Below are 24,215 nucleotides of genomic sequence, written 5' to 3'. Positions count from 1 at the left end.
AAATAAGCATTGATTTCCCCAGTTAAAAACTACAAACCCCTGCATAAGGGCATGTTCAATTAGTTGGAAGGTTACAAACTCAAGTTAAAACTTAGACCTTATGTCAGGTAGCTTATCTCTGGCAGCAGAGAGGAATAGAATTCTTGAGCTGCCAATGACAAAGACAGGCCTGCTACTTAGTGAGTTACAAGGCAAAAATGCAACCTGCTCTTTCTGTACATTCACAAAGCTGACTGGGTCTCGGGACTTATATTTCACAGGAAACTTGAACATTTCAAAATTTGGCTTTGTTCTGATTCAGAATAAATCATATTTTTTTCCAAAAGTTTTCCATAAAATGGAAATCCTGTAAAAGTTTCATTTCATAAAGGCCAACACATGGTTCTTCGGAAACATACTTCCTGGAACCCCTGCAGCTGCTTGTTACAATTAAAATGATTCTTGTCAGTTTCATCACTGCCCATGGTTGAGTACCAGCTGTGAAACTGGGCAGCTGACCCCCTGCTATTCAGTGGTGGGTAAGCCATGAAGCTGACAAAAATCTTGTCAGTTTCAGTCAGCCGCTGCCAGCACTTTCAGAATCTGTGGTTCCAGGGCAACCCAGCCATGTAAACTGCCTTGGGGCTTACAGACTCCTGGGTTGGCTGACTCCTCGGAAGCCAGCTGGCCAAGGAGCTTTGGCATCCCTGGGAATCTCTAAGGTCTGGGAGCCTGGAAACACTGGGGGATCTCAAGGCTTCCAGGCAGCAGGGTAGCTTGGCAGACCTAGGAGCTATGGCTCAAGTTAAGCTGTCAAGATGAAGGCTCTCTGAAATGGAGACAGGAGTTGGGAAGACCTAGGATGGGCTCTCAAGGTCCGCAGCTCCAGGGTAGCCCCGCTATGCAGGCTGCTGCAGGCTAGGGACTCCAGGGGTTCCAGGCTCCTGGGCCAGCTGATTCCCAGGCCAGCTAGCTCCCTAGGCTGTGGGAGTCAAGCATCCCAAAAAGAAAGCTGGTTCAGGAGCCTTGAAGCTCTGTGGTCCCTGACCCTATGGTAGTCTGCATGGTATGGCTCTCTCAAATCCACAAAGCCTGAGTTCCCTAGCAACCCACCTGGAGCCCTGCCTCTGGCTTGGTGGAGTTTGTTGAACCCCATATATTCCCATGAAACATTTTGGATTCAAACTGGTGTTTTCTAGTAAAACCTTGTTTTGTTGGACAATTCCCAACTGGCTCTAAGACTGTTTATTAAAAATATGGATAAAGTTGGAGAGCTGTTCTTCTTCTTAGCATGTGCACAACGTGCCTCAGGTGGCACATGACCAGGATTCACTGAATTTGGTCTGCAGGTTGGATCATTAGTCATCGGCGGCTAGTTATATGGGACCGTGGTGCCCCTGCTCAACCAATATGCAGGAAGGTGGGCCTGGCTCCACCAATGTTTGGGCTTATATTTTCAGAGCCGTCCCATCCATAGGTCGGACCGGGGCAACTGCCCTGGGCCCCACGCTTCAGGGGGACGTGGGGTTCAGGGGTGGAGTTGGGTCCAGGGGGGTTAGCGGGGGACCTTGTGTCAGCAGCAGCGAGTGACCTGGCTGCAGTCTGCCCCACTCCACCTCTTCCCACCCTTGTTCCGCCTCCACCCCTTCTCCTAAATCCCCTCCCCTGCTCTGCCCCCATTCCACCTCTTCTCCCAAGCGCCCACCCCTGCCCCAGCACTTTCCAGCTTCCGCCCCCTTCCCGGAATGATACTAGGAGCTGGCGGGGTGGAGCAGAGAGGGGCGGACTGGGGCCAGGTTGCTCATTGCTGCCGGCGCCAGGTCCCCTGGTAACCCTCCAGGCCACCCTGGACCCTGTGTTCCCCTGAAGTGTGGGCCCCCCACAAAGCGCAGGGCTTGGAGCAGTTGCCCCGGACCAACCTATGGATGGGATGGCTCTGCTTGGGCCCGTTCTGGGCACCACCAAAAATTATACAAACCTGACGCCCATGTCATTAGCTTCCCCCACCTGGGCTGAGTACTGACGGAGAGTGTAATGTGAACTCTGATCCATGCCTTCTGGAGAGCTATTGAAAACGAGGCAAAGTGTGCTCGTCATCAAAAACTATAATGATTAAATTGTGTGATGTATTTAAATATGTGATTGGACTTTGTCACCACCACAGAAGTAGAATGGAATTGCTAAAAACAAACAACAAACTCAGCATTGGCCTAACTCTACATCTATTGACGCCAGTAGAGCCAAGTTAGGCCAACACTGAATGCTGTTGAAATTGCCACCCACAGTCAGTATAGGGTACTGTTTTATTAATTTAGATGTATTATGTGGGTTAAAGATGTTAACATAGCTCGGTCATTGTCCAGCATTAAACAGTGTTAAATAAGGTTTACAGTTTGGTATATAGAGACTTCAGCCTGCTTAGTACCATAGTGCAAACATCATTAAAATCCTTGTAACTTTTTATTAAAGATATAGAAAAGAAGGAAAAATCAGTTAAAGGATTTGAACTGTAAAATGTTAAGTCAGACTTTCATTTGAGCAACATTTCTTGTTTTGTTTTCCTTTAGCTGGAGAGAGTTTTAGAAGGAAACTGCTCCTCCTCCTCCCCTTACTTGACAGTCTCTTAGATGGTATCTAAATGGTAATGATAATAACTGTCCTTTGGGGTAAAAAAGAAGTTGTTAGTTTTATAGATTCATAGATATTTAGGTCAGAAGGGACCATTATGATCATCCAGTCTGACCTCCTGCACAACGCAGGCCACGGAATTTCACCCACCACTCCTGCAAAAAACCTCACACCTATATCTGTGCTATTGAAGTCCTCAAATCGTAGTTTAGAGACTTCAAGGAGCAGAGAATCCTCCAGCAAGTGACCCGTGCCCCACGCTACAGAGGAAGGCGAAAAACCTCCAGGGCCTCTTCCAATCTGCCCTGGAGGAAAATTCCTTCCCAACCCCAAATACGGCGATCAGCTAAACCCTGAGCATATGGGCAAGATTCATCAGCCAGATACTACAGAAAATTCTTTCCTGGGTAACTCAGATCCCACCCCATCTAATATCCCATCACAGGCCATTGGGCCTATTTACCATGAATATTTAATTACCAAAACCATGTTATCCTATCATACCATCTCCTCCATAAATTTATCAAGTTTAATCTTAAAGCCAGATAGATCTCTTGCCCCCACTGCTTCCCTTGGAAGGCTATTCCAAAACTTCACTCCTCTGATGGTTGGAAACCTTTGTCTAATTTCTAGTCTAAATTTCCTGGTGGCCAGTTTATATCCATTTGTTCTTGTGTCCACATTGGTACTGAGCTTAAATAATTCCTCTCCCTCTCCGGTATTTATCCGTCTGATATATTTATAGAGAGCAATCATATCTCCCCTCAACCTTCTTTTAGTTAGGTTAAACAAGCCAAGCTCCTTGAGTCTCCTTTCATAAGACAAGTTTTCCATTCCTCGGATCATCCTAGTAGCCCTTCTCTGTACCTGTTCCAGTTTGAATTCATCCTTCCTAAACATGGGAGACCAGAACTGTACACACAGTATGACAGGTGAGGTCTCACCAAAACCTTGTATAATCGTACTAAAACCTCCTTATCCCTACTGGAAATACCTCCCCTGATGCATCCCAAGACCGCATTAGCTTTTTTCACGGCCATATCACATTGGCGGCTCATAGTCATCCTATGATCAAACCAATACTCCAAGGTCCTTCTCCTCCGTTACTTCTAATTGATGCGTCCCTAGCTTATAACTAAAATTCTTGTTATTAATCCCTAAATGCATGACCTGACACTTCTCATTATTAAATTTCATCCTATTACTCTTACTCCAGTTTACAAGGTCATCCAGATCCTCCTGTAGGATATCCCTGTCCTTCTCTAAATTGGCAATACCTCCCAGCTTTGTATCATCCGCAAACTTTATTAACACACACCCACTTTTTGAAATAAGTTGCTACTGCTTAAGTCCAATCCCATTTCATCCCAGGTGCTTCATGGGATTCAAATAATGCTGGTGGAGACGGCTAAGTTATTTGGTCCCTTTGGGCTGGTCAGGTCAGAACATCTGTTAGGAGTTGGATGAAGAAGGTTCACGGTCCCAGGAGATGGTGGGGTTGACAGCCATGATGGTAAAGCTTGCCTAAGTAGCCTCACTCTGTTCTTCCATATTTCCTCCCTGGGTTTCTTTCTTTAAGGAACCAAAGAGGGAGTGATGGGTGGAATAGCCCATCCCCTCATTATTTTGTTCACCAATTTAGTCCTAATATCTGATACACCAACTTTTGGTTCGTCAATTTCCAGTTCCACATCTGTTTGTTTGTTGTATTTTGGGCAGGGGGGTTAAGGGCATGATTTCAACACAGTCTTTCAATCATATCAATATGGCCTTTTTGACTAATTTAGACTTTCTGTCTGGTTTTCTTGCGCCTGCTTATAACATTCATTATTGAAAGCAACTTGGGACTATTTCCCATTAACATTTGTTTGTATTGGTTTTTATATCATCTTATAAACTTTCAAATGCTTTTTAAAATTAAGCTTCCAAATAGGGTAAACTTGTAGGCCCAATTATCACAGCAATACCCTTTCAAAATATTGCTCTGGAGGGTCATGGGCACTTAACACTTTTGTGTGTAACTCTTTTTATGGAATTTTACACAATTACAAATATTTTTAACATTTGTTTTAGAATTCATCAGTGGGTAGCTTAAACCACCTTTTGCAGCCTTTGGAATACAGGAAAACCCTGATTAGGAGGACTATTTGATTTTAAGCTTCTCCATTATTTCCTTTGTTCCCCTGAATCTAACATTCATTCACAAACTAAATTTTGGTTATCCAGTGCTCTCCTTACTCTAAAGTATTGGTTGCCCATTGATGTGTTTGCTAATTGGAGTTTACCTCTACACAAAGCTATGCTTCTGTGACTGTGGATACTCATGAAATACTGTGTTAGTCAGTGAATGCATGTGGAATTGTTTGCTTCTCCTCCACGCCCTGCAAATTCTCAAAGGAAAACTTTTGATCTCTTGGGAATATTATCTCCATTTGGCAAAATAATGCAACTGCTGAGGTTCCCATCTCTGTTTTTCATTGTCAGACATCATAAAAGTGGTGTAGAATGCTGCCATTAGAATTGATCTGCCACAGTTTGGTCTTCCATTTGATTTTACCTTAGGATCTCGTGAAGCTTTTACTTGTGTACAAAAGCAACTATTTCTGGTAGCCTCTGGGTATTCAGAACTATTTTAGGATTGGATTTTTAGATTTGTTCGAAAGTGTTATATATCTTTTATTTAAAATGGCATTTGGGACCCAAGCTAGCATTTTTTTCAAAAGTTGCTTGTTCATAAAAGTGTCAGTTTAAGTCTTCTGTACAGCAGCAGTTTCAGTTAGTGTGTTAATGTCATGATCTGCTGGTAGTCAAACAGATTGAGACTCAAGGCATGTGTTATTTCATTTGTGAAAGAGAGTAAATATAGAATGACCGGGATTGAAAATAAAATACAAGAGTGGAGTTTCTAAAGTGATTTTAAGACCAAGATTAATTAGTAAAACCATCAACACATTTTATTTTATGATCATATGCTTGGGGTATCACTCCGTGCTGAGGAATATTCTTGAGCTGGTACCTGAGAAACTGGGACCTCATTGAAATGCAAGTGGTTCTCCTTCTTATACACAAAGACTCAGCTGTTGGCTATTCAGTCTCCATCACGTTTTAATGCACTCGTTACCTGCATAAAGTGGTTCCACATTAAAGACAATGTAGCAGAGACTGCCATAAAGGCTGCTAGCTATATTTAAGGGGGCCAGCAGTGGCTTCTACTCTTTTTAGAATACTATTTTCCCACTTCATGCAATTTATCTGAACAGACTGGTGAGTTTCACTGCTGCTGTTTACTGTGGGCAGCAGCAAAACGAAGTATCTGTTGCTACTTTGGAAGGTTATTGGCCAAGGCAGCAACAGACACTGGAGGTATTCACCGATGAAGATGATGCGAGGTGTGGGGGCAGTTCAGACCCGCTCCTTCACACTCAGGATGATGTGATGTGAATGGGGCATGGGAAGAGAGTGAAAGGAATTCTTTGTGCTGGCAGCCAGATGTAAAGGGTGATGGTGGTGTGGAGGACTTCAGTTTCAATAGGCACTTACTAGCCAGAGGCTGATATGGAAAACAGTCCCCTCAGCAAGGTCCAGGGACAGCACAATATTATATCTAATACTGATGGAACAAGACATGTATTCATCTGGGGTATCACTGTAGTATCTGATCTCCATAATGAATGCAATCTGTATCCATTAGTTTTCTTATGGCGTCGGTCACATAGTCACATGATGTCCTTGAATGCAGCTGGTTAGGTATAAGACAGTCAATACAGCTTGTGTAGCAAGACAGCTTCCTCTTTGCTACACTTCTTAGGAGGTACCTTAGTTTTGGTTCCTGTAGCATTTCTCTGAAATAAATTAATGCACCAAAAGTCACTTTTGATTCAATATGTGTGAGAGCACAGCCCAAGAATAACCTGTGTGTTGAGGTAAATTCTTCCTCTTAAGTTGAAACTGTGCCCTGTTTTGGGGATACCTGCAATCATAAATGTAAATGTAGGGAAGTAGCAGATTTGTGCTTCCTGGAATATGGCCGAATACTGGTGGCAGCTCCCACAGGGTATTATTTATAGTATTTCATTTTTATAGCCAACAGAATAATTATGCAAAAAGAAAAGGACTTGTGGCACCTTAGAGACTAACTAACAAGTACTCCTTTTCTTTTTGCGAATACAGAGTAACACGCCTGCTATTCAGAATAATTATGATCCTTTTTTCCTTTATCCCTTGTGAAGGGGTTGTTTCTCCATGGGTGAGAGTCTATTAATTAAAAACAAAGGACTATGGATTGTTGTCACTACCACTTACTTGAAATTATATAAAAATTGTCATGTTAAAACTAAGTTTCCATCAAGAATTAAGCTGTGCAAAGAGAGCTGTACTTTATCATGGTGCATGACAGTTTACAGGCTAATAATATGGCTTTTTGTGTATCATGATAAATACAGAAATACCCTTTGTAGGAATATGCTAATAGTAAAGTGGCAGCATATTATTGGCTCAGGTGATGCTCTGTGTATTGAAAGAAGTTATTAATCTGATGCAAATTTTGCTTGTTGGAGCTATACAATGAGCATCCTGTCTCCGAAAATCCATTAGGAATGAAGAACTGTGATGTCTTCATTGCATTACAGCAGTCCAGCTGATAGCACAGTCATTGGATAGAAATGCCAGGCTGCTGTAGCAAATTTGAAAATGCATTTGTTACAGATGCTCCCCTTCCCCACCCCCAGCAAAAACAAAACAAACAAAAAAAAAACCACAATACATGTACCCCAATAGGTGCAGTTAGAGACACGTTCCCTTCAAGACTTTTCTTATTCTAAGTGAAGGGGAACCCTTTGGAATCTCAGATACCGTTGTGAGGTAATTCTTGGCAAATGCTGACTTTTTTTAATACTGAACTTTGTTGAAAAACCCTCTCTGTTTCCAAGTGTGCTCTGATTGAAGGGAAACCTTGTCTCCTGAAAAGCAGCTGTTTCTGCTTTAAGGTAATGTCCAGTTTTAAAACAGAATACCTCCAAAATGCTTATGCTTTCACTTTAACATGACACACACTCCATGTCCCCTTTCATAAATTACACCCCTGGCAGATTTTATGAGGTTTAAATAGAATAATTTTGGCTAGTGGCAATTTTAGTTTTACATGGGACTATTATGACAAGAACTTGGAATAAAGAATTTAGTCCAAAAAAAAAACTTTTTGCTTGCAAATGGCATTGGGAAACAAAGCTGTGGATCAGAGTTTACACCATACTTTTCTTCACTGCAGTTTAAAGTACCACAGAATGTAAACCGTACATAAATCCAATATATTGCTGTAACACATCAAAGCAACGGGGGTGTTTATTTCAAAATATTTATATTTCATAATGTTTATTTCATAATAACCACTAAAGGCAGAGCCTTACCAAAGACCTGGTTATGCTTTGGCTTTGAATAGGAAGAGTGGTGATTATCTGTGGCGGTAGGGTTTGATGGATAAGTCACTGGGCTGGGAAACAGGCCTTGAGTTTTATTCCTGGCCCTGGCACTGACTCACTCTGTGATTGCAGAGGTGGCTTATGTCCAGTTATATTAGATTCAACAATCATTTTTTATTTTTTTAAGCCCTCATGGTTCAGGGCAAAACCCAACTGGTAACTTATGGGGGGTTAGAAACAAACTTTCATTAAAAGCAGACTATTACATAATTATTTTCCAGGATGTTTCCTCTGAAGTATCTGGTACTGTCCATGGTTGGAGAGTAGATGCTAAACTAGCTGGACCACTGGTCTGATCCAGTATGTGATCATTTCTGTGATCTCCTGTAACATCTTTAATCACCCTTTTCCAACCTTTGCATTGGGGATATTGATATGTACCCGTTCGTGAAGTGTTTTTAGGGGTGTGTTGATGGAAAGCACTTTGTGAGTGCAAGTATAGATTTACCAAAGCGCCTTTGCTCGTAGTATGGTCACTTCACTTTTTTCCCAGCATGAGGGTAAACACAAAGATAGTGTCAATTTCCTGGGGAAATGGTGAAGTTCAAGACCCTGTAAAGGAAAAATATACCTTAGTGGTGTTATTTAAGGGAGGGCCAGGTGTAGTGAAGATGGAATCTAAGACTAAATAACCTGGCAAATGTGCAGGAAAACCAAGCCCAAAACAAATACAACCTTTCCTACATTGCAAACTTTATCATTTTTATTTCTGTAACACTTAGGAGCCTGAGTCATGAATTTGTGTTTGTGGATGAGATTACCCAGAGATAATGAGGAGGGAGAAAAGAATTGGTCCAAGGACAGAGCCTTGTGGAACCCTTACAGAAAGTTGGATGGGCAATGAGGAGGATCTTCCAAAGGACACACTGAAGGAGCAATTAGAGAGGTAGGAGGAAAATCAGGAGAGGACAGAGTCACTGGAGGCAAGGGAGTACAAGAAAGACACGGTCAATAGCATCAAAGGCAGCTGACAGGTCTAGGAGAATGAGGATGGAGTAATAGTTCTGAGTTTTGGCTAGGAAGAAGTCATCAGAGACTTTGGGAGAAACCCACAAACCTTGTTCTGGCTCTTGATGGTCCATAATGAATGTGATTAGAGTGCTTTCCTGCTTTTCCGTTTTCTGAACAAATTAGTTAGATATCTCTGTTATATAACTGAAGCTCCTTTGTGCAGTAATTCACTATTTTCATTCTGATTTAATTATGTATAGAATAATATTGCTCTTTAACTCTTTGAAATAAATGCTGTACATACTGGTTATGTATTTTAAGGGCCAGTGTTCATCAGGGAACCTGCTGGTTCTGATGATAGATAACCCAAGGTTGTGCAGCAAAAGGCTACCTGTCATCCCATTACAGGTATGGTATGCTTTTGAAAACCCAAGCAAATAAAGACCCATTTATATTTTGCCAAACGATTAGCACAACCAGAACTCCTTACTGGTACAGTCAATCAAACTTCTGTATTATTAAACAGAATAATAAAATAATAATTGAGTGTCTCCTGATGGTTTTTCCTCTCCAGATCCAAAAAATCATGCTAACTTTTAGGAACTTTTAGCAGTCTTCTAACAAGCTAAACTGCCTTTCAAACACACACATCTTGGCAGGAAAAGAGACCCTTTTCCAGGTAAGCACTACTTGCTGTCATGGAAAAGAAAACAAAACAATAGTTTAACATGACAGACTAAGAACAAGATATTCACTTCTTATCCATTAGTTTTTCACAAAACTTTAGAGGGTCAAAAGGTGCAATAACAGTGAAGACAGTGGAAAAGAGATTTGAGTGGAATAGGGATGTGATCCAAATTAATCACTGTAGCTATTTGGAATATTTTAATCTAATAGAGGTAAAGAACTTTACTGACAAATATGGTGAAGTGATGCTAAGGTGGTGATGCAGAAGCAAGGAAGTTTTATGGTTAAAACAATGCCCAAAAGCCTGGTCCAAAGGAACTAGTGCATAGGGCACGAGACTGGGAATCAGGAGACCTGGGTTTCCACTGTGACTATAGGCAGGTCATTTGTCATCATTGCAACTCTGTTTCCATGTCTGTGTAATTCAAAGTGAGAGAGAGAATAATAACATGTGTATGCCTTTGTGCAGCACCTGGGATCTACCTGAGAAGAGCTATGTAAGTAACAAGAATTGTTATGTTTGGTAAATACAGCTCAATATGATGAGATGCCACCTTAGGATTGCCCTGAATACACATGTAGAAATATTCATGTCTATTATCTTAAGATTTCTGCTAGGTGTGCAAAGCATGAAGTGTTGTTGCCTGGGTTCAAAGCACCATTTTTATTTAGTGGGGTCAATAAAGAAGCATGCTAATAAATCTTGAAAAATTCACAAGGCCCCGACCCCCTAAATTGGGGAATGCAGCAATGCCATCCTATCCCTTGTATGCCAAAAGTGGTGCCTCATACTATAGTTTGCAAATAATCCACTGCACCTGCCTTGCGCTCTGCAGCTGGGGGAAAATGACAGCACAGAAGAAAAATGCAGCATCAGACACACTCCATTTGTCTTTGACAGTTGCTGTGCCATGAAAGTGTCCAAAATAGAAATGATGTCCTTTCCCCCATTAAATCAAAAACAAAAGTATTTTATTTATAAAGACCAAAGCATCTGTTACAAATATTTTATTCTGCTTTCTTATAAATACGGTTATAATTGTGGAAGCAACAGTAATTTCCAGAAGAGTTTGATGTAAGATTACAATTAAGAATGCCCTGGTACTTCAGAGATGGCTGCTAAATGGATTACTATGGCAAATAAGCATTTTTAATACCATAAAACGTGCAATAATTGATCAAGTTGCAAAGTTAGAATTGTTCATAATAAGAGACACTTAAGGCCTGATTCTTCAAGCCATCTTTTACACCAACCTGGCAGTGAAAAGGTGTCTTGAAGTGGAAATATAGTTTATACTCTCAATATGGCATCTTTACCTCACGGTAGTGATGTGAAGGGGCTGAAGTGTAAATGAAAAGCAGGCTTTTCAAATGGCATCACCTCTTTTTGTAATCTGCTAGCTAGGCCAGTCTCCTCCTTTTTTGTTCAGACGTATTTCCAGGGATTGTTCAGAGGAAGATTTCAGAGTAGCAGCCGTGTTAGTCTGTATCTGCAAAAAGAAAAGGAGGACTTGTGGCACCTTAGAGACTAACCAATGTATTTGAGCATAAGCTTTCGTGAGCTTATGCTCAAATAAATTGGTTAGTCTCTAAGGTGCCACAAGTCCTCCTTTCTTTTTTTCATAGGAAGAGTGATTCTGTGACTTGGACCTTTTTAGTTGTTTGCGTTGCGCTCCACACCTTTTCCAAGTTTAGCATGGAGGAAATCATGTGACTTATGAGTAATGAATCAAGCCCATCATGGATGTATAGCAAGAGGAAATCAACTTTCTTCGTGTTTTCCTGAACAAAAAGAAAAGTCCAACATTCATCCTCCTCTGACATTAGAAATGTAGCACTGTTATCACTGTACTGGCTGATTAAAAACAAGAAAGATACAGCTTTTAACATGCCACTCTGTGCCAACTGCTGAGAAATTCCAACAAGTTCTGATAAGAATACAGTGTTGTTTGAGATAAACTAGTAGCATTAACAATGGCTTGGATTTTTTGTTAATTCAGCAGTCTATAGACAGCTCATTTTGCATGTTACCTTTAAAAGTAATCAGAATGGCTATTGCTGACTGTTGCTATGGGATAATGAATTTATAATCAGCTGCTTACTAGCTTGTGGCAAACATTGGAGACAGGAGACTCAAGCTTAAATACTGTACTTTTTTTTTAAAGTAGTAATCACAGCCATTTGTGTCAAAGTCCATTTGAACATCCTAAGCCCATTCAAGTCCATGCCAGTCTTAGCATTGACTTCGTTGGGACCAAGATTTCGCTCTGATTATACAAGTGAATTACTATAGCATGCAAAATATTGGAAAATATTACGACTTAGTGTAGTTCTTTGTCATATTGTTGCATCATGCTTTTTAAGGGCAATGCCATTTTGCATTCTTTGATAAATGAGGTCTAAATAGAAAATAAAATTCACAGAGAGATAGAGAGAGAGGGGGTGGGGAGAGTATATTAGGGAAAGAAAGCAGTTGTTCCTAATCATAACCTTATCTGCTGAAGCAACAGTTTCAATTCCATCCGAGTCCTCTCCAGTTGTCGGGGGTTTTTTAATGTTGGATTAAGTAACATTTTTGTCATCTTATTCCCATAGCAACCCAATCTTTTTGATGTAAATCTTCTTGTCTCTTCTTTTATCTTCCCAAGCCTGTACATGAACAGCATACACAAGTGATGAAGATCATGGTATCGTGAGGAGAGGGTATAGCTTTTTCTGTAAGAGGAAATAAAGGAAAGAATGCATTATATGCATAATAAACTCAACATGTTCTTCACAGGTCATTGTTTATTACATCATTTTCTCAGCAGAATTCCTCACAAGAGTGAGAACATTCTACCTGTTTTAGCAAGATGTTGGAGCAACATTTAAATCTGTTCCAAAGAGCTTGGGAGGCCAAAACCTCTACAGAGACTAAAATACAAACTTAATGGCCTGTAATAAGACGGCTTATATAACTTATCTTGATGTCAGTTTGAACGAAAAGAAGTCTTAATTGGCCATATAAGTGCAGATGAAATTCAGAGACTCTCAGGTGAAACTTACTTTTTGAGAGTTTTAATTGGGTGCATTGTTGGCACACTATTTTGTGTGGACATAGCTATTTTGTGTTTCCCCCACTCGTGCCTGGAAGCCTGTACTCGGAGGTTAATTAGGACATAGTCTCAGCAGGACTCCAAAGGATGCTAAAGGATGACATCTTGAGTGGAAAGGAGTACTTGTGGCACCTTAGAGACTAACCAATTTATTTGAGCATAAGCTTTCGTGAGCTACAGTTCACTTCATCGGATGCATACTGAGTGCATCTTGAGTTGAACACTGCATGAAGCTGGAAGGCATTTCTGTGTGTTAGGAAAAGACATACAAGTCTCCAAGTTGACCATCAGAACGTTTTGGTAGTTCTTTGTATGTAAACATTTTGTTCTCTAGCCATAATGGAATTTGAACTTTATCCACAGTCTATTACCTAGCTTCTACAGGCCACTACTTGCAATAAACCAGAGATGCAGTTTGGTTATCATATTATCCGTGTTTGAATTAAGAAACAATTATCTTCTCTAACTGAATTTTTCTTTGCACATTTTCCAGGTACATATTTTTGCCTGGTGGCTGAGTATCTTCAAAGAATCAGCTCCAGCCAACTTTTGTGTTGTGTACATGATAGCTGTTCTATCAGAGAGGGAGGAATGGAATTTTTATATAAAACACAGAATCTACAATATTGTTTTAATGTACTCTGTGCCCAGTGTAAGTATGTTCATGATGAAACTGTCTAAAGGGTATCTTCTGAAGTGTAGCTTTGCCTCTGTAGATATAAATATTGTACATACCTAAATTTACCACTCAGTTGCTGAGAAATTTAAAGAAATTAGTAGCCATATTTTTGGCGGGACCTACAAAAAAACCCTGTCTTCTCTTGTTAATATGAGCTGTAGCCTTCTCAATGGATTGATGTATTGATTAATCTCTTAGACTGCAATGGTCAGTAAAGGTTTGGTCCCCTGAGGTCTATCGCATCAGGCATATTAGTATCAGTATCATTAGAATGAGAGAACCACTAGAAACACAGAAGAAAGAATTGCATTATATCACAAGTCCTCTACTAACCAGTCTGCTAAGCAGATACACAATTGCAAACACTGAAATAAACAAACACTGAAATACAGAAGCAGATAGAGGGATAGTGAAATGTTTACCTCTGTGACTGGCAACTCTCTCAACTTGTGGTGGGGGATCCCCAGAGTGTCAGTCATTGTCTTCCTTCTCAACATCATCTTTGGTGTCACCATCACCTCTGGCTGCCATCCTGTCGTCGTCCTGTGTGTTCTCCAAACCCACCCAGCACGCAGGGAGAGCAACACCTTTTTCCCCCTGAGTTACGCTTACACCCACTAAGGCTCATACAATGGCTCCATCCCCTTTTGCCTTACCCGTGCTCCCTCGTTCCACTCATTTTGGGGCACCCCATTTTTCTTAGGTTGCCACATTCATTCCTTTTTAACTCATTAACATTGCAAATAGTTACTATAATAACATAAAGTGAAAATTCCCTAAGGTGTTACCACTGGTCATCTTGGGATATTAACTGATATATTATGACATAGTTTCCAAAACATCAGCACATCTTTTACTATAATTTAGCTGTTTACAGATATAGGGTGATTACTCGGTGAACTAGTTGTGTCAACCTATTTCAGGCCTAAGGACTTGTGTTATTAAGCAGAATATTTTACAGGCCTGAGGGTTGTGTAGCCCCTGTGGTGCAACATTAATATTTATATTTCATCTTTATATCCTAAATATACTTGATATCTTTTATTCTTGGCCACAGAGTATGTGGCGGAATCTGATTTTAAAGGGAATTACATATTTGTGCATAAAGAGGAGAATGTTTGTGTTAACTGTTGCCAATACGGCCAACACAGGAAACTTTTTCACATTATCCCAAGAGCTGAGCTTATGGTGTTGATGATGCAGATACACAGGCAACTGTTTTAGTGGAAGACACGTGGTTGACATTTTCAAATTTGTCTTGAGTGGTGTTGTAGCCCTGTTAGTCACAGGATATCAGACAGACAAGATGAGAAAGGTGGTATCTTTTATTGGACCAACTTCTGTTGGTGAAAGAGACAAACTTTCATGCTATGCAGAGCTGTTCTTGAGGCTCAAACTTAGAAGTTAGGTAGCTAAATCAGTAGCTTGACTTCTCACAAGTGCTGAGCACTGTTGGCACTCAATGAAGTCAATTAGAGCTATAGGTATCGGGGCATTTGAAAATCAAGCCATTCTTACTTAGGTGCTTAACTTCAGGCACCAAAATTAGAGAATCTCTTCCCTGAAGTAATTAAATGGACACAAATATGTATCAATCAGATGCTGCAGTAATGAATATGATCTAAGAAGCCAAACAAAATAAAGTTCCATCGCATTTAAACATTAAATAGTGGCAGGGAGAGGTTAATATTAGAGCAGCAGCAAAGAACAAAATCAGTGGTCTTTTATTCACTTCTCTGGTCTCTGGGTTTTAAAACTATTTGGTTCTTTGACTTTCTACTGTAGGGTTCAAACTTTGATTGAAGTGAGCATCAGCCTTTTATCTTAGAAATCCCAGAAGGCCATGGATATTGGCTTTGCATGAGGCTGTTTGCATGAACAAAAAAAGTGGGCTTGGGATGGAAGCCTTAAACCAGAACTCCATGGCCAAATGTTGGGGAACAAAAGGGTGGTGGAGAGTCTATGTAAACAAGATCTCTTATAAATAACAAATTCCCATTTTTCTCTTAGTTAAATTGTACACTGCTAAAAATTCAACATTTCAGCAACCGATTGTGAGAAACCTTGAACTGATGAAGGTAAGTGGTTTTCGTGGCTTCTATGCAAAGAAAACTGAATTAAACTTCTCTCATTTTTTTTGTTTTCTGCTTTAGAATTTGAGGTGGTCTTTTTTGCATTCAGAGCACCAAGCCAAAGAAGCATGATCCTTTAACTTTGTCATTTCATACTGAGCTCTAGATTTAACCTTATTGTACATTGACAACTGTCTCTGAATAACAGTATCTTAAAACGAAATAAGCAGACATGAATGGCCTTCTGCTCATTTCTATCCCCAGGCAGCAGAGTACTTGGCATTCACGGATAATCATCCACTTCTCCATACATACGCTTCTCCGCTTTCAATTACAACCTCAAAGCTCAACAAGCACCAAAACTAAAACTAGCCTCTTTGTCTTTGAATCAGGCTTTCCCTGCCCACTGAGGGGGCTGAGCAGCCCTGGCTCATCATTGGCTGTGCAAACTCCTTCACCAGATCATCCCATGCAGTAGCCTCCCTATTGGCCTCAGAAGGAGTTTCCAATCTATTCTGTCCCCACCCCTGGTTCCAAGCATGCTGGGGAATGGTGTCAGAGAGCTCTGTAGCTGTTATTGTCCTAGTCCATAGGGTTGGGTCCCCTAGAGGCTCAGTCCAGAGTTCCAGGAGCTGGCAAATGGGGGGGGGGGGTTACAGTGGGAAAATTTAACACCATCCCCACCATATCGGTTAAACAGAACGGTACTTACTCAGATACAAAATCAGTGAAAATGGCAATATTGTGAATATTTACTTAAAATAACACACTATATTCTCCAGTTGGGGAATGTTGCAAGTTGTTAACCTGTAAGTATTACAAAAACTCCTTTGGGGGGGGGGGGGGAATCTAATATTTTTTCCTTTGCTGAAATTTCAAATTTCAACCAAAAAAAAAGTCAGAAAATCAAAATTTTGAATCATTTGTATGCATCTAATATTACTCTTAGTCATTTTTGGTCTTCATCTGAGAACCTAAATCCCACAGTTGGTAGTTACAGCTAGTGATAGTCCTTAATTGTGGAGTTTGGATCCAACACAGTGCTCAGATTCCAGCTTCCAATTTACCCCATTCGAGGCTCTGAACCATAGAGTTTCGGTCCAGAATTGCATTGGGTGCCACCGTGATGGATAGAAGAACCTGAATGGAACAGCATATCTAATTACTGCACATCTGAAAAGAAAAATTGCCAAAGCCTAGTTAGTGGTGATCATGCTCACAAGCAATGAGAGCATGTCCTGCCCTGTAACTAGAAAAAGTAACATTTTCCCTCAACTTAATAGTGCAGCTAAAAACATAAAAGGTATCTTTTTGTCTTTGAACATAGTGGCTTTGATTTGATTTTTAAAGCTGCATGTCTTTGACCATCTACAAATGTGATTTTTTTCTTCATTGAACAGGTGCAACTTCATCCTTAAATTCTGTAGCCACAGTTGCCAAAAGAAGGGGGGAAAAGTAAATCTTTAGCTAAACGACTGAGCGTTTTATGTTTAGAGTGAAATGTTGTCCCTACGCATTTGTAGCATAATGATTTAACTTCCCATCTAAACTGACTTCTGAGATGGTGGGAGAGAAATTGTGAGCTCCAATGTTTGCTTTATGGGAAGCAACTTCCCATTTTGTTTTGGGACACACCAAGTAGCATATATTTAATTATCCTGGTTTGTTGCAGCACAATTACTTTGATTTGCTAAAGAAATCTTAAGAAACTGTGTTCTCTCTGCTCTCTGAAGATCCCACCCCCCTTTTTGCAAGAGTTGCCATGGTTTCTGAGGTCCTTGGCCAGAATTTCCTCTCTCTTCCATACTCTGGTGGTGCTACACTGTCTGTTCTTCAAACCAGATGTGGCAGGATTTCAGTGGTGTCACATATGAAGCATTTGAGGTTTTTCAGGATCAAAGTCCCTGTGTACATGTGTGAGATGTGCTGCCAATATCTTAAGAAGGGCCCCCCCTCTGTACCATCTGCCTGGAGCTGTATGGAAATGGCAAATGATTTCTGCTGAAACATTTTGAAAGAAAAATACAGATTTTCTTTTCTAATATTTTTGTAAAGCTTTTGAAAATGAAAAAAAAATCAGTTCTTCATTGAAAATCTGGAACATTTCTAAAGCAATACAAATTTTTCATTTAGGAACAGAGGCCATTTTTCCTTCAAACAACTTTTTCAGGACATTTCAAGTCACTCTAGTTCTTTCTGCAACGATCTCTACGTCACAAGGTGAGTGTGTGCACTTACGGAGGGATGAGGTGCTGGATGAGGCAATTATCATGAAGCAGGGAGGCATTCATTGGGCTAACCAGTGTGTTAAGCTGAAGTTTGCTGGAAATAACCATTCACTGCTCCTGAAAAAATATGGGACTTGGTTGTCATTTACACTAAGGGCCCTCTACACTGCTCTGGCAGTGTAGGGAGGCTGAAAGTGAGTTAATTAGTTACTCACTGTGACCTTACATTCACTAGGGTAGTGAACATATGGTAACTAACGAGGTAAAATCCTTGGGGAGATGAGGCAGTTTGTAATTTTAACACAAGTTAGCAACTCAGGCTGAGTCTTCACTCAGATTTTACCTTGCGTTAGCTACCACAAGTTACGAACGCTTCTGCTTCCGCTAGCGAAGATGTGACCTTTAAGGCCACTTTACAGTGCCAGAGCAGTATAAAGGGGCCAGAATTTTAAGATAATCAGGCCCATGGAGTGCTTTGGCAATACAGCCTAGTGTAGTTTGAAGTGGGGACTGTGTGTGGGGAGTGAGGAGAAGGGGACCTAAAAGTTCTCTTTCTGGTGAATGTTTCTTTTTCGAGGGCTTGCTCATGTCCATTCCATTCTAGGTGTGTGTGCACCGACATGCGCGATCATCGGAGATTTTTGCCTTAGCAGTATCCATAGGGTCGGCTGTGGCACCCTCTGGAGTTTTGCTCTCGTGGAGCAGTATATCAGGCGCTACCGGCCCTATTCTCTCTCAGTTCCTTCTTACCGCCCATGGTGGTTAGTTGGAGCACCTTCCTTGCTTAGCAAGAGCTAGCGTTTTTTTCTCCTATGAACTGCGTGCCTTAGGGCCTTTTGTAAATAATTTGTTCTGGCCAAAGGGTTTGAATACCTTTATAGCACCCACTCCCAGACTCGTTGGTTGTGTCTGCGGCCAATGAGAAGGACAAGCAGGGTCACACCTCCTTGACTCCGAAGAACAAAGAGACCAAAAGGCTCGATCTCTTTGGGAAAAAATGTGTTCAACTGTCAGCTTACAATTTTGGGTGGCGAATCATCAAGCCCTGTTGGGCAGATGTAACTTTAATCTCTGGGACAGTCTCAAAAAAGTTCCAGGAATCCCTCCCACAGGGTCTGGCCCAGGAGTTTGGCACCCTGGTGGAGGAGGGCACCGTGGCGACCAGATGCTCCCTGCAAATGGCATGGGATGTGGTGGACTCAGTGGCTTGGGTAGTCGCATCGGTGGTGGTTATGCAGCGCATCTCCTGGCTCCAAACAGCAGGCCTTTCCCAGGGGATGCACACCTTGATTCACGACCTTCCTTTCAATGGGGTAAGTCTCTCCTCCGAGCAAACAGTCGCCAGTCTGCACAGGTTGAAGGACACTAGAGCCACCCTTCGCTCATTGGGCATGCACACGCCACTGTCTGCTCATAAGACCTTCCAGCCGCCAAGGCCCTGGCAGCCCCGTCAGGGCTCTTTGAGAAGAAGGAACACTAGTTTTAGCCGTCGACACCCTTCTTCCTCCCGCTTGCCTGCATGATCTGGGCCTGCCAAACATGTAGGGGGCCAAAAGTACTTATTTTGAGGGTGCACTCAAGAGCAACGCCCCAGTCAGCTACCTGGATCCTCCCCATTTCTTCCTCAACCATCTTCGCCCCTACCGTTCAGCTTGGTTGCGGGTAACCTTGGATTGCTGGGTCCTGGATGTAGCATCTCTGGGCTATACCCTGCAATTTACGGCCGCCCCTGCCTCCCACTGACCCTCTTCCCCATCCCTCTTCAGGGACCCTTCTCACAAGTATCTCCTTGTTCAGGAGGTCGAAAAACTCCTGTGCCTGGGGGCTGTGGAGAAGGTTCCTTGGGACATGGAAAGAAGAGGATTCTATTTCCACTACTTCCTAATCCCGAAGGCAAAAGGGGGCCTAAGACCCGCTCCTGGACCTGCGTCACCTCAACAAGTTTCTCAAGAAGTTAAAGTTCCCTGTGGTCTCCTCGGTCTCCATCATCCCCTCCCTGGATCTGGGAGACTGGTATACCGCTCTCAACTTAAAGGACACTTACTTTCATGTCTCCATATTTCCAGGTCAAAGGCATTTTCTGCGTTTTATCATGGCCGGGCACAGTTTCTCATTCACAGCGCTGTCCTTTGGCCTGTTCTGAGTACCCAGGGTGTTCACAAAGTGCGTGCCAGTGGTGGCTTACCTGAGATGTCAAGGGGGTCCAGATTTTCCCGTATCTTGATGACTGGCTCCTCAAGGGCAGGTCTCCAGGGCAGGTGCACAGTAGCCTCGATCTGGTGCATTCCACCTGCCACGACTTGGGCCTGTTGATAAACACCGAAAAGCCCACGTTAACACCAGTTCAATGTATCGAGTTTATTGGGGCAGTTCTCGACTCCACGCGGGCCAGGGCCTTCCTTCCGGAAGTGTGTTTTCAGGCTATGTCAGACCTGATCTTCCATGTAGGGAGCCATCCTCTCACCACAGCCCACACCTGCCTGTGACTGATGGGCCATGTGCACATATGTGGTCAGCCATGCTCGACTTCATCTGCGGCCTCTGCAAGTGTGGCTAGGTCCATCTGTGTCCCCAGGAGGCACACCCTGGACCGAGTGGTCATGGTGCCGAACCATGTCCTTTTGTCCCTGGACTGGTGGCTGGATCCCAAGTCGGTGCTGCAAGGAGTTCTCTTTGTAATCCAGTCCCTGTCGCTTACCCTGGTTTCAGACGCGTTGGATCTGGGCTGGGGAGCCCACTTGGGCAGGCTTAGCACCCAGGGCCATTGATTTCAGCATGACATAGCCCTTCATATCTACATCAGGGAGCTCAGAGTGGTTCGCCTGACCTGCCAGGCTTTCTTGCCCCACCTAAAAGGCAAGGTGGTGAAGGTCCTGACGGACTATACCGCCATGATGTCATGATTACATCAACAGGCAGGGCAGTGCCAGGTCTTCCGCCCTGTGTAGGGAGGAGCTTAGCCTCTGGGACTTTTGTGTGTGGCATGCCATTCATCTGGTAGCCACCCACCTGCCTGGAACCAAGAACGTCTTGGCAGATCGCCTCAGCAGGACCTTCTCATCTCGCCACAAATGGTCGCTCCATCCAGCGGTATCAGCCTGATCTTCCACTGGGCAGGGTCAAGCTGCAGCTGCCTCTTCGGCTGGATCTGCTGTCCCAGAATCATGGCAATCTGTTGCACCCAAACCTAGTGTCACTGTACTTGATGTCTTGGCTAAGTCTGGACGAACAGGTGTGCTCCGGTGATGTCTAACAGGTCCTGCTGGGCATCAGAAAATCTTCCACAAGGGCTACCTACATGGCGAAGTGGAAGCAGTTCATGTGTTGGGCCTCAGATTGGCACATTTGGGCTGAAGAGGCCCCGCTGCAGGACATCCTAGAATATCTGCTGCACCTTAAGCTCCAGGACCTGTAGCTCCCTTCAGTCAAGGTGCACCTAGTGTCCATTTTGGCATTCCACCCTCTGTTTCAAGGCAGGACGGTCTTCGCCCATCCCTTGACAGCATGGTTCTTGAAAGGTCTGGAGTGCCTCTGTCTGCATGTCCGGGACCTGGTTCCCCCTTAGGACCTGAATCTTGTGCTGTCAAGGCTCATGGGTCCTCCATTCGACTCCCTGGCTTCCTGCTCCCTCCTCCTTCTCTCCAGGAAGGTTTCTTCCTTGGTCGCTATAACTTTGGCCCGCAGAGTGTTTGAGATCAGGACACTCACCTTGGAGCTGCCGTATACGGTATTCTACAAGGACAAGGTCCGGTTACACTGGCACCCGGCTTTCCTACCCAGGGTTGTTTCCAAGTTTCATACTGTTCAGGACATACACTTAACGGTCTTCTGTCCCAAGCCTCGTGTGATGGATGACGAATGCAGGCTGCATACTCGAGACGTCAGATGTGCGCTGGCCTTCTACATAGACAGAATGAAGTGGTTTTGTAAATCAGCACAGTTGTTCGTTGCTGTCACAGACAAGATGAAGGGTTGCCCACTGTCTACCCAGAGAATATCATCATGGATCACAGCCAGCTTCTGCTACTGTTACGAGTTGGCCAAGGTGCCACCGCCAGTGATCATGACAGCTCACTCAACTAGGGCGCAGGTGTCATCGGCAGCCTTCCTGGTGTGGGATTTGCTCAAACTTCCTAAATATATTTGCTTTGGACTTTTTTCCAACATGGAAAAAATTTCTACAGAAAAGGTGAACGTTACCAAAAGTTGTGTCTGTAAAAACAATGACAACTGTTTTGTGTCCCTAACTATAGCTGTAGGAAGGACTAAGAGTGATTTTCATTGATGGGTGCACTGTATATCTTTTGCTTACCTTATATATGGCTGCTTTGGGATCCTGATTTGCTCCTGTTATGCTTTGCTTTATTGTCTTGATGCTTGTTACCTTTCGAACCACTCTATAACCACACAGACATTTTAATACCGAAGAGAGAGAACTTACAAGACTGTTCTGTTAAATTGGATTGGTCATGTTTTTTTTATCAACAATGCATAACATAAATGTTAATAGGATTTCCAGGATAGTGAAAGGAAAAGGAGAACTACTCACACAGACTCTGAATTGCCAAGAGTGTCATTTAATAAAAAAGTACGCTCTCACTGCTTATGACAGAAGATGCAATACTTGGTGTTTATTTTCCTCTGTGTTATTAGTTGGCTCAGCACTGTGTACTAAGACATCTTCATTCTTTTTTATGAACCAGTATTTTTTTCAGTTAAAATTGTAGATAACAATATGCTTTTGAGGCTTAGGCCACCCTACATGGAGCAATTTGGCGAATGCTGGAGATCAATCATTACATACTGCATCCGTCACTTAAGATTTCTGTTTAGGTACCAATAGAAAGATTTGAAATCCTATAGGGTTTTTAGGTTGTTTTCTTATAGATAGATAGATAGATAGTTAGATAATATGTACATGTCTCAGTCTAGTAACTCCTCCTCCTCCTCAATAATGCTGTTTTTGAACAGAATACAAAAGGAGCAAATGTGTATTTCTGAACATTTTTTCCTCAAGCTTCTGTTTTGGAGTGGTTAGATGCTGAAAGTTTTCTAATCTGTGTAGTTGTTTGGTCATATGTAATCCAGGACTCAGCCCCATTTATTCACCAATTGGAGAGTGTGCACATTGGCTACATCGTGGTACATTAAAGGTTTACCAAAGCCTTCCACAGCTGTCATCTCTTTGACCTGTCAGTAAACTAAAAGTATTCATATAAGTTTGCTTTCATTCAAGTGTAATGCTATTACTGCAGAAGTGGGCAGAATACAATTCTCTAAAGATCTTGTCTCATTCTCTTCTGATCTAAAGAGGTTAATGTGCTCGAATCATCCCATCATTTTGTTTTTCCATTCTCTGTCACTGCAAGAGGAGTAAAGAGAGAAAAAGAAATGTATTGAATAATCCATTACTATCAGCATGGGGAATTAAGGGGAATGGAGAAAATGACTGACTGCTGGGGTATAAGTCCTCCCACCCCACATAGATCATTACTCCTCCTCAATTCAGTAGCAGAGGACTGATCTAAATCCTCCCTTCCCCTTCTCCATCCCACTGTGAACTACCAAAGCAAATCCTCACTTAAACAGTGTCATGCATATTAGTGTTCATTAAGCCATGTTTACACGAAGGATTTCCTAATCACATATATGTGTATATATAAAATGTTCTACTTATGCCTTTAAAGAACTGAGAACTCTGCCTTGCATGCACAGATATCTGATTTGTAACACTACTTTGCAGAAAGATTGCTAATCCTGTAAGCGCTCCCCATTTTACCGATGCTTAGAAAAGCCTGGTGCAATGGGCACATGACTAAGCCACGTGACTTTTATATGCTTCCCTTTCATACACATTCATGACCCACCATTCCAGGAGAAACCTCTCACGGAAACAGAACTTCTTGCGTTGCCTCTTTTTGGAATTACTGCTGTGTTGGGACCTTGGAAACGTGATGAGAAATTGAGAGATTGGAGAGAATAAGAATGTTTATAGCTGATGGTCGGGAATTGGCCTCTTGGGCCATCTATCCCAACTCCCTGCATGAAAGAAGGCAGCTATCCTCTTTGTCTAGCATGATTGCTCTTTATGAACTGATGGTTTTTATTTTACAGTGTTGTTCTTTTTCAAGTGCTTATTTATTGATTCCTTGTATTATATGTTTTATTCAGTAATGAAGTTAATCTAACAAGTCAGTCATTCCTTGGGCTTCTCTTTTTAAAGATTGGCTCTGTGGTGCAGTTGCTTTTCACCTATCTTTTTCTTGCTGAATTCTAACACATGATTGCCAGCAACCCTGCAGATTTCCCCACTAATTTCCGGAGAACCTTAGATCTGTATCATCTGCTCCTTTTTGATTTATGAATAACTAATTTTACCAAGTGTTCTTTTTTCTGCATTCTCTTACCAATCACTTGCC

General features: G+C 42.2%; 1 protein-coding gene across 2 annotated transcripts in view; it reads left to right on the top strand.

Annotated features, from left to right (window-relative positions):
• The window catches only part of CNTN3 (contactin 3), a 259,535-nt gene that overhangs the window by 78,610 nt on the left and 156,710 nt on the right, over positions 1-24,215 (top strand). The window contains exon 3 of one of the 2 annotated variants that reach the window (XM_084635126.1): positions 17,702-17,788. The exons of the other annotated variant lie outside the window; for it this stretch is intronic. Within the exon in view, the coding sequence (XP_084491252.1) occupies positions 17,702-17,788 (87 nt within the window). The remainder of the gene's footprint in view (positions 1-17,701; positions 17,789-24,215) is intronic. 2 annotated transcript variants of the gene reach the window in all.

The sequence above is a fragment of the Lepidochelys olivacea genome (assembly GCF_965140295.1).
Source record: "Lepidochelys olivacea isolate rLepOli2 genome assembly, chromosome: 7".
Lineage (NCBI taxonomy): Eukaryota > Metazoa > Chordata > Testudines > Cheloniidae > Lepidochelys > Lepidochelys olivacea.
Note: the sequence above shows the minus strand (reverse complement) of the source record. Positions and strands in the feature narration are given on the sequence as shown.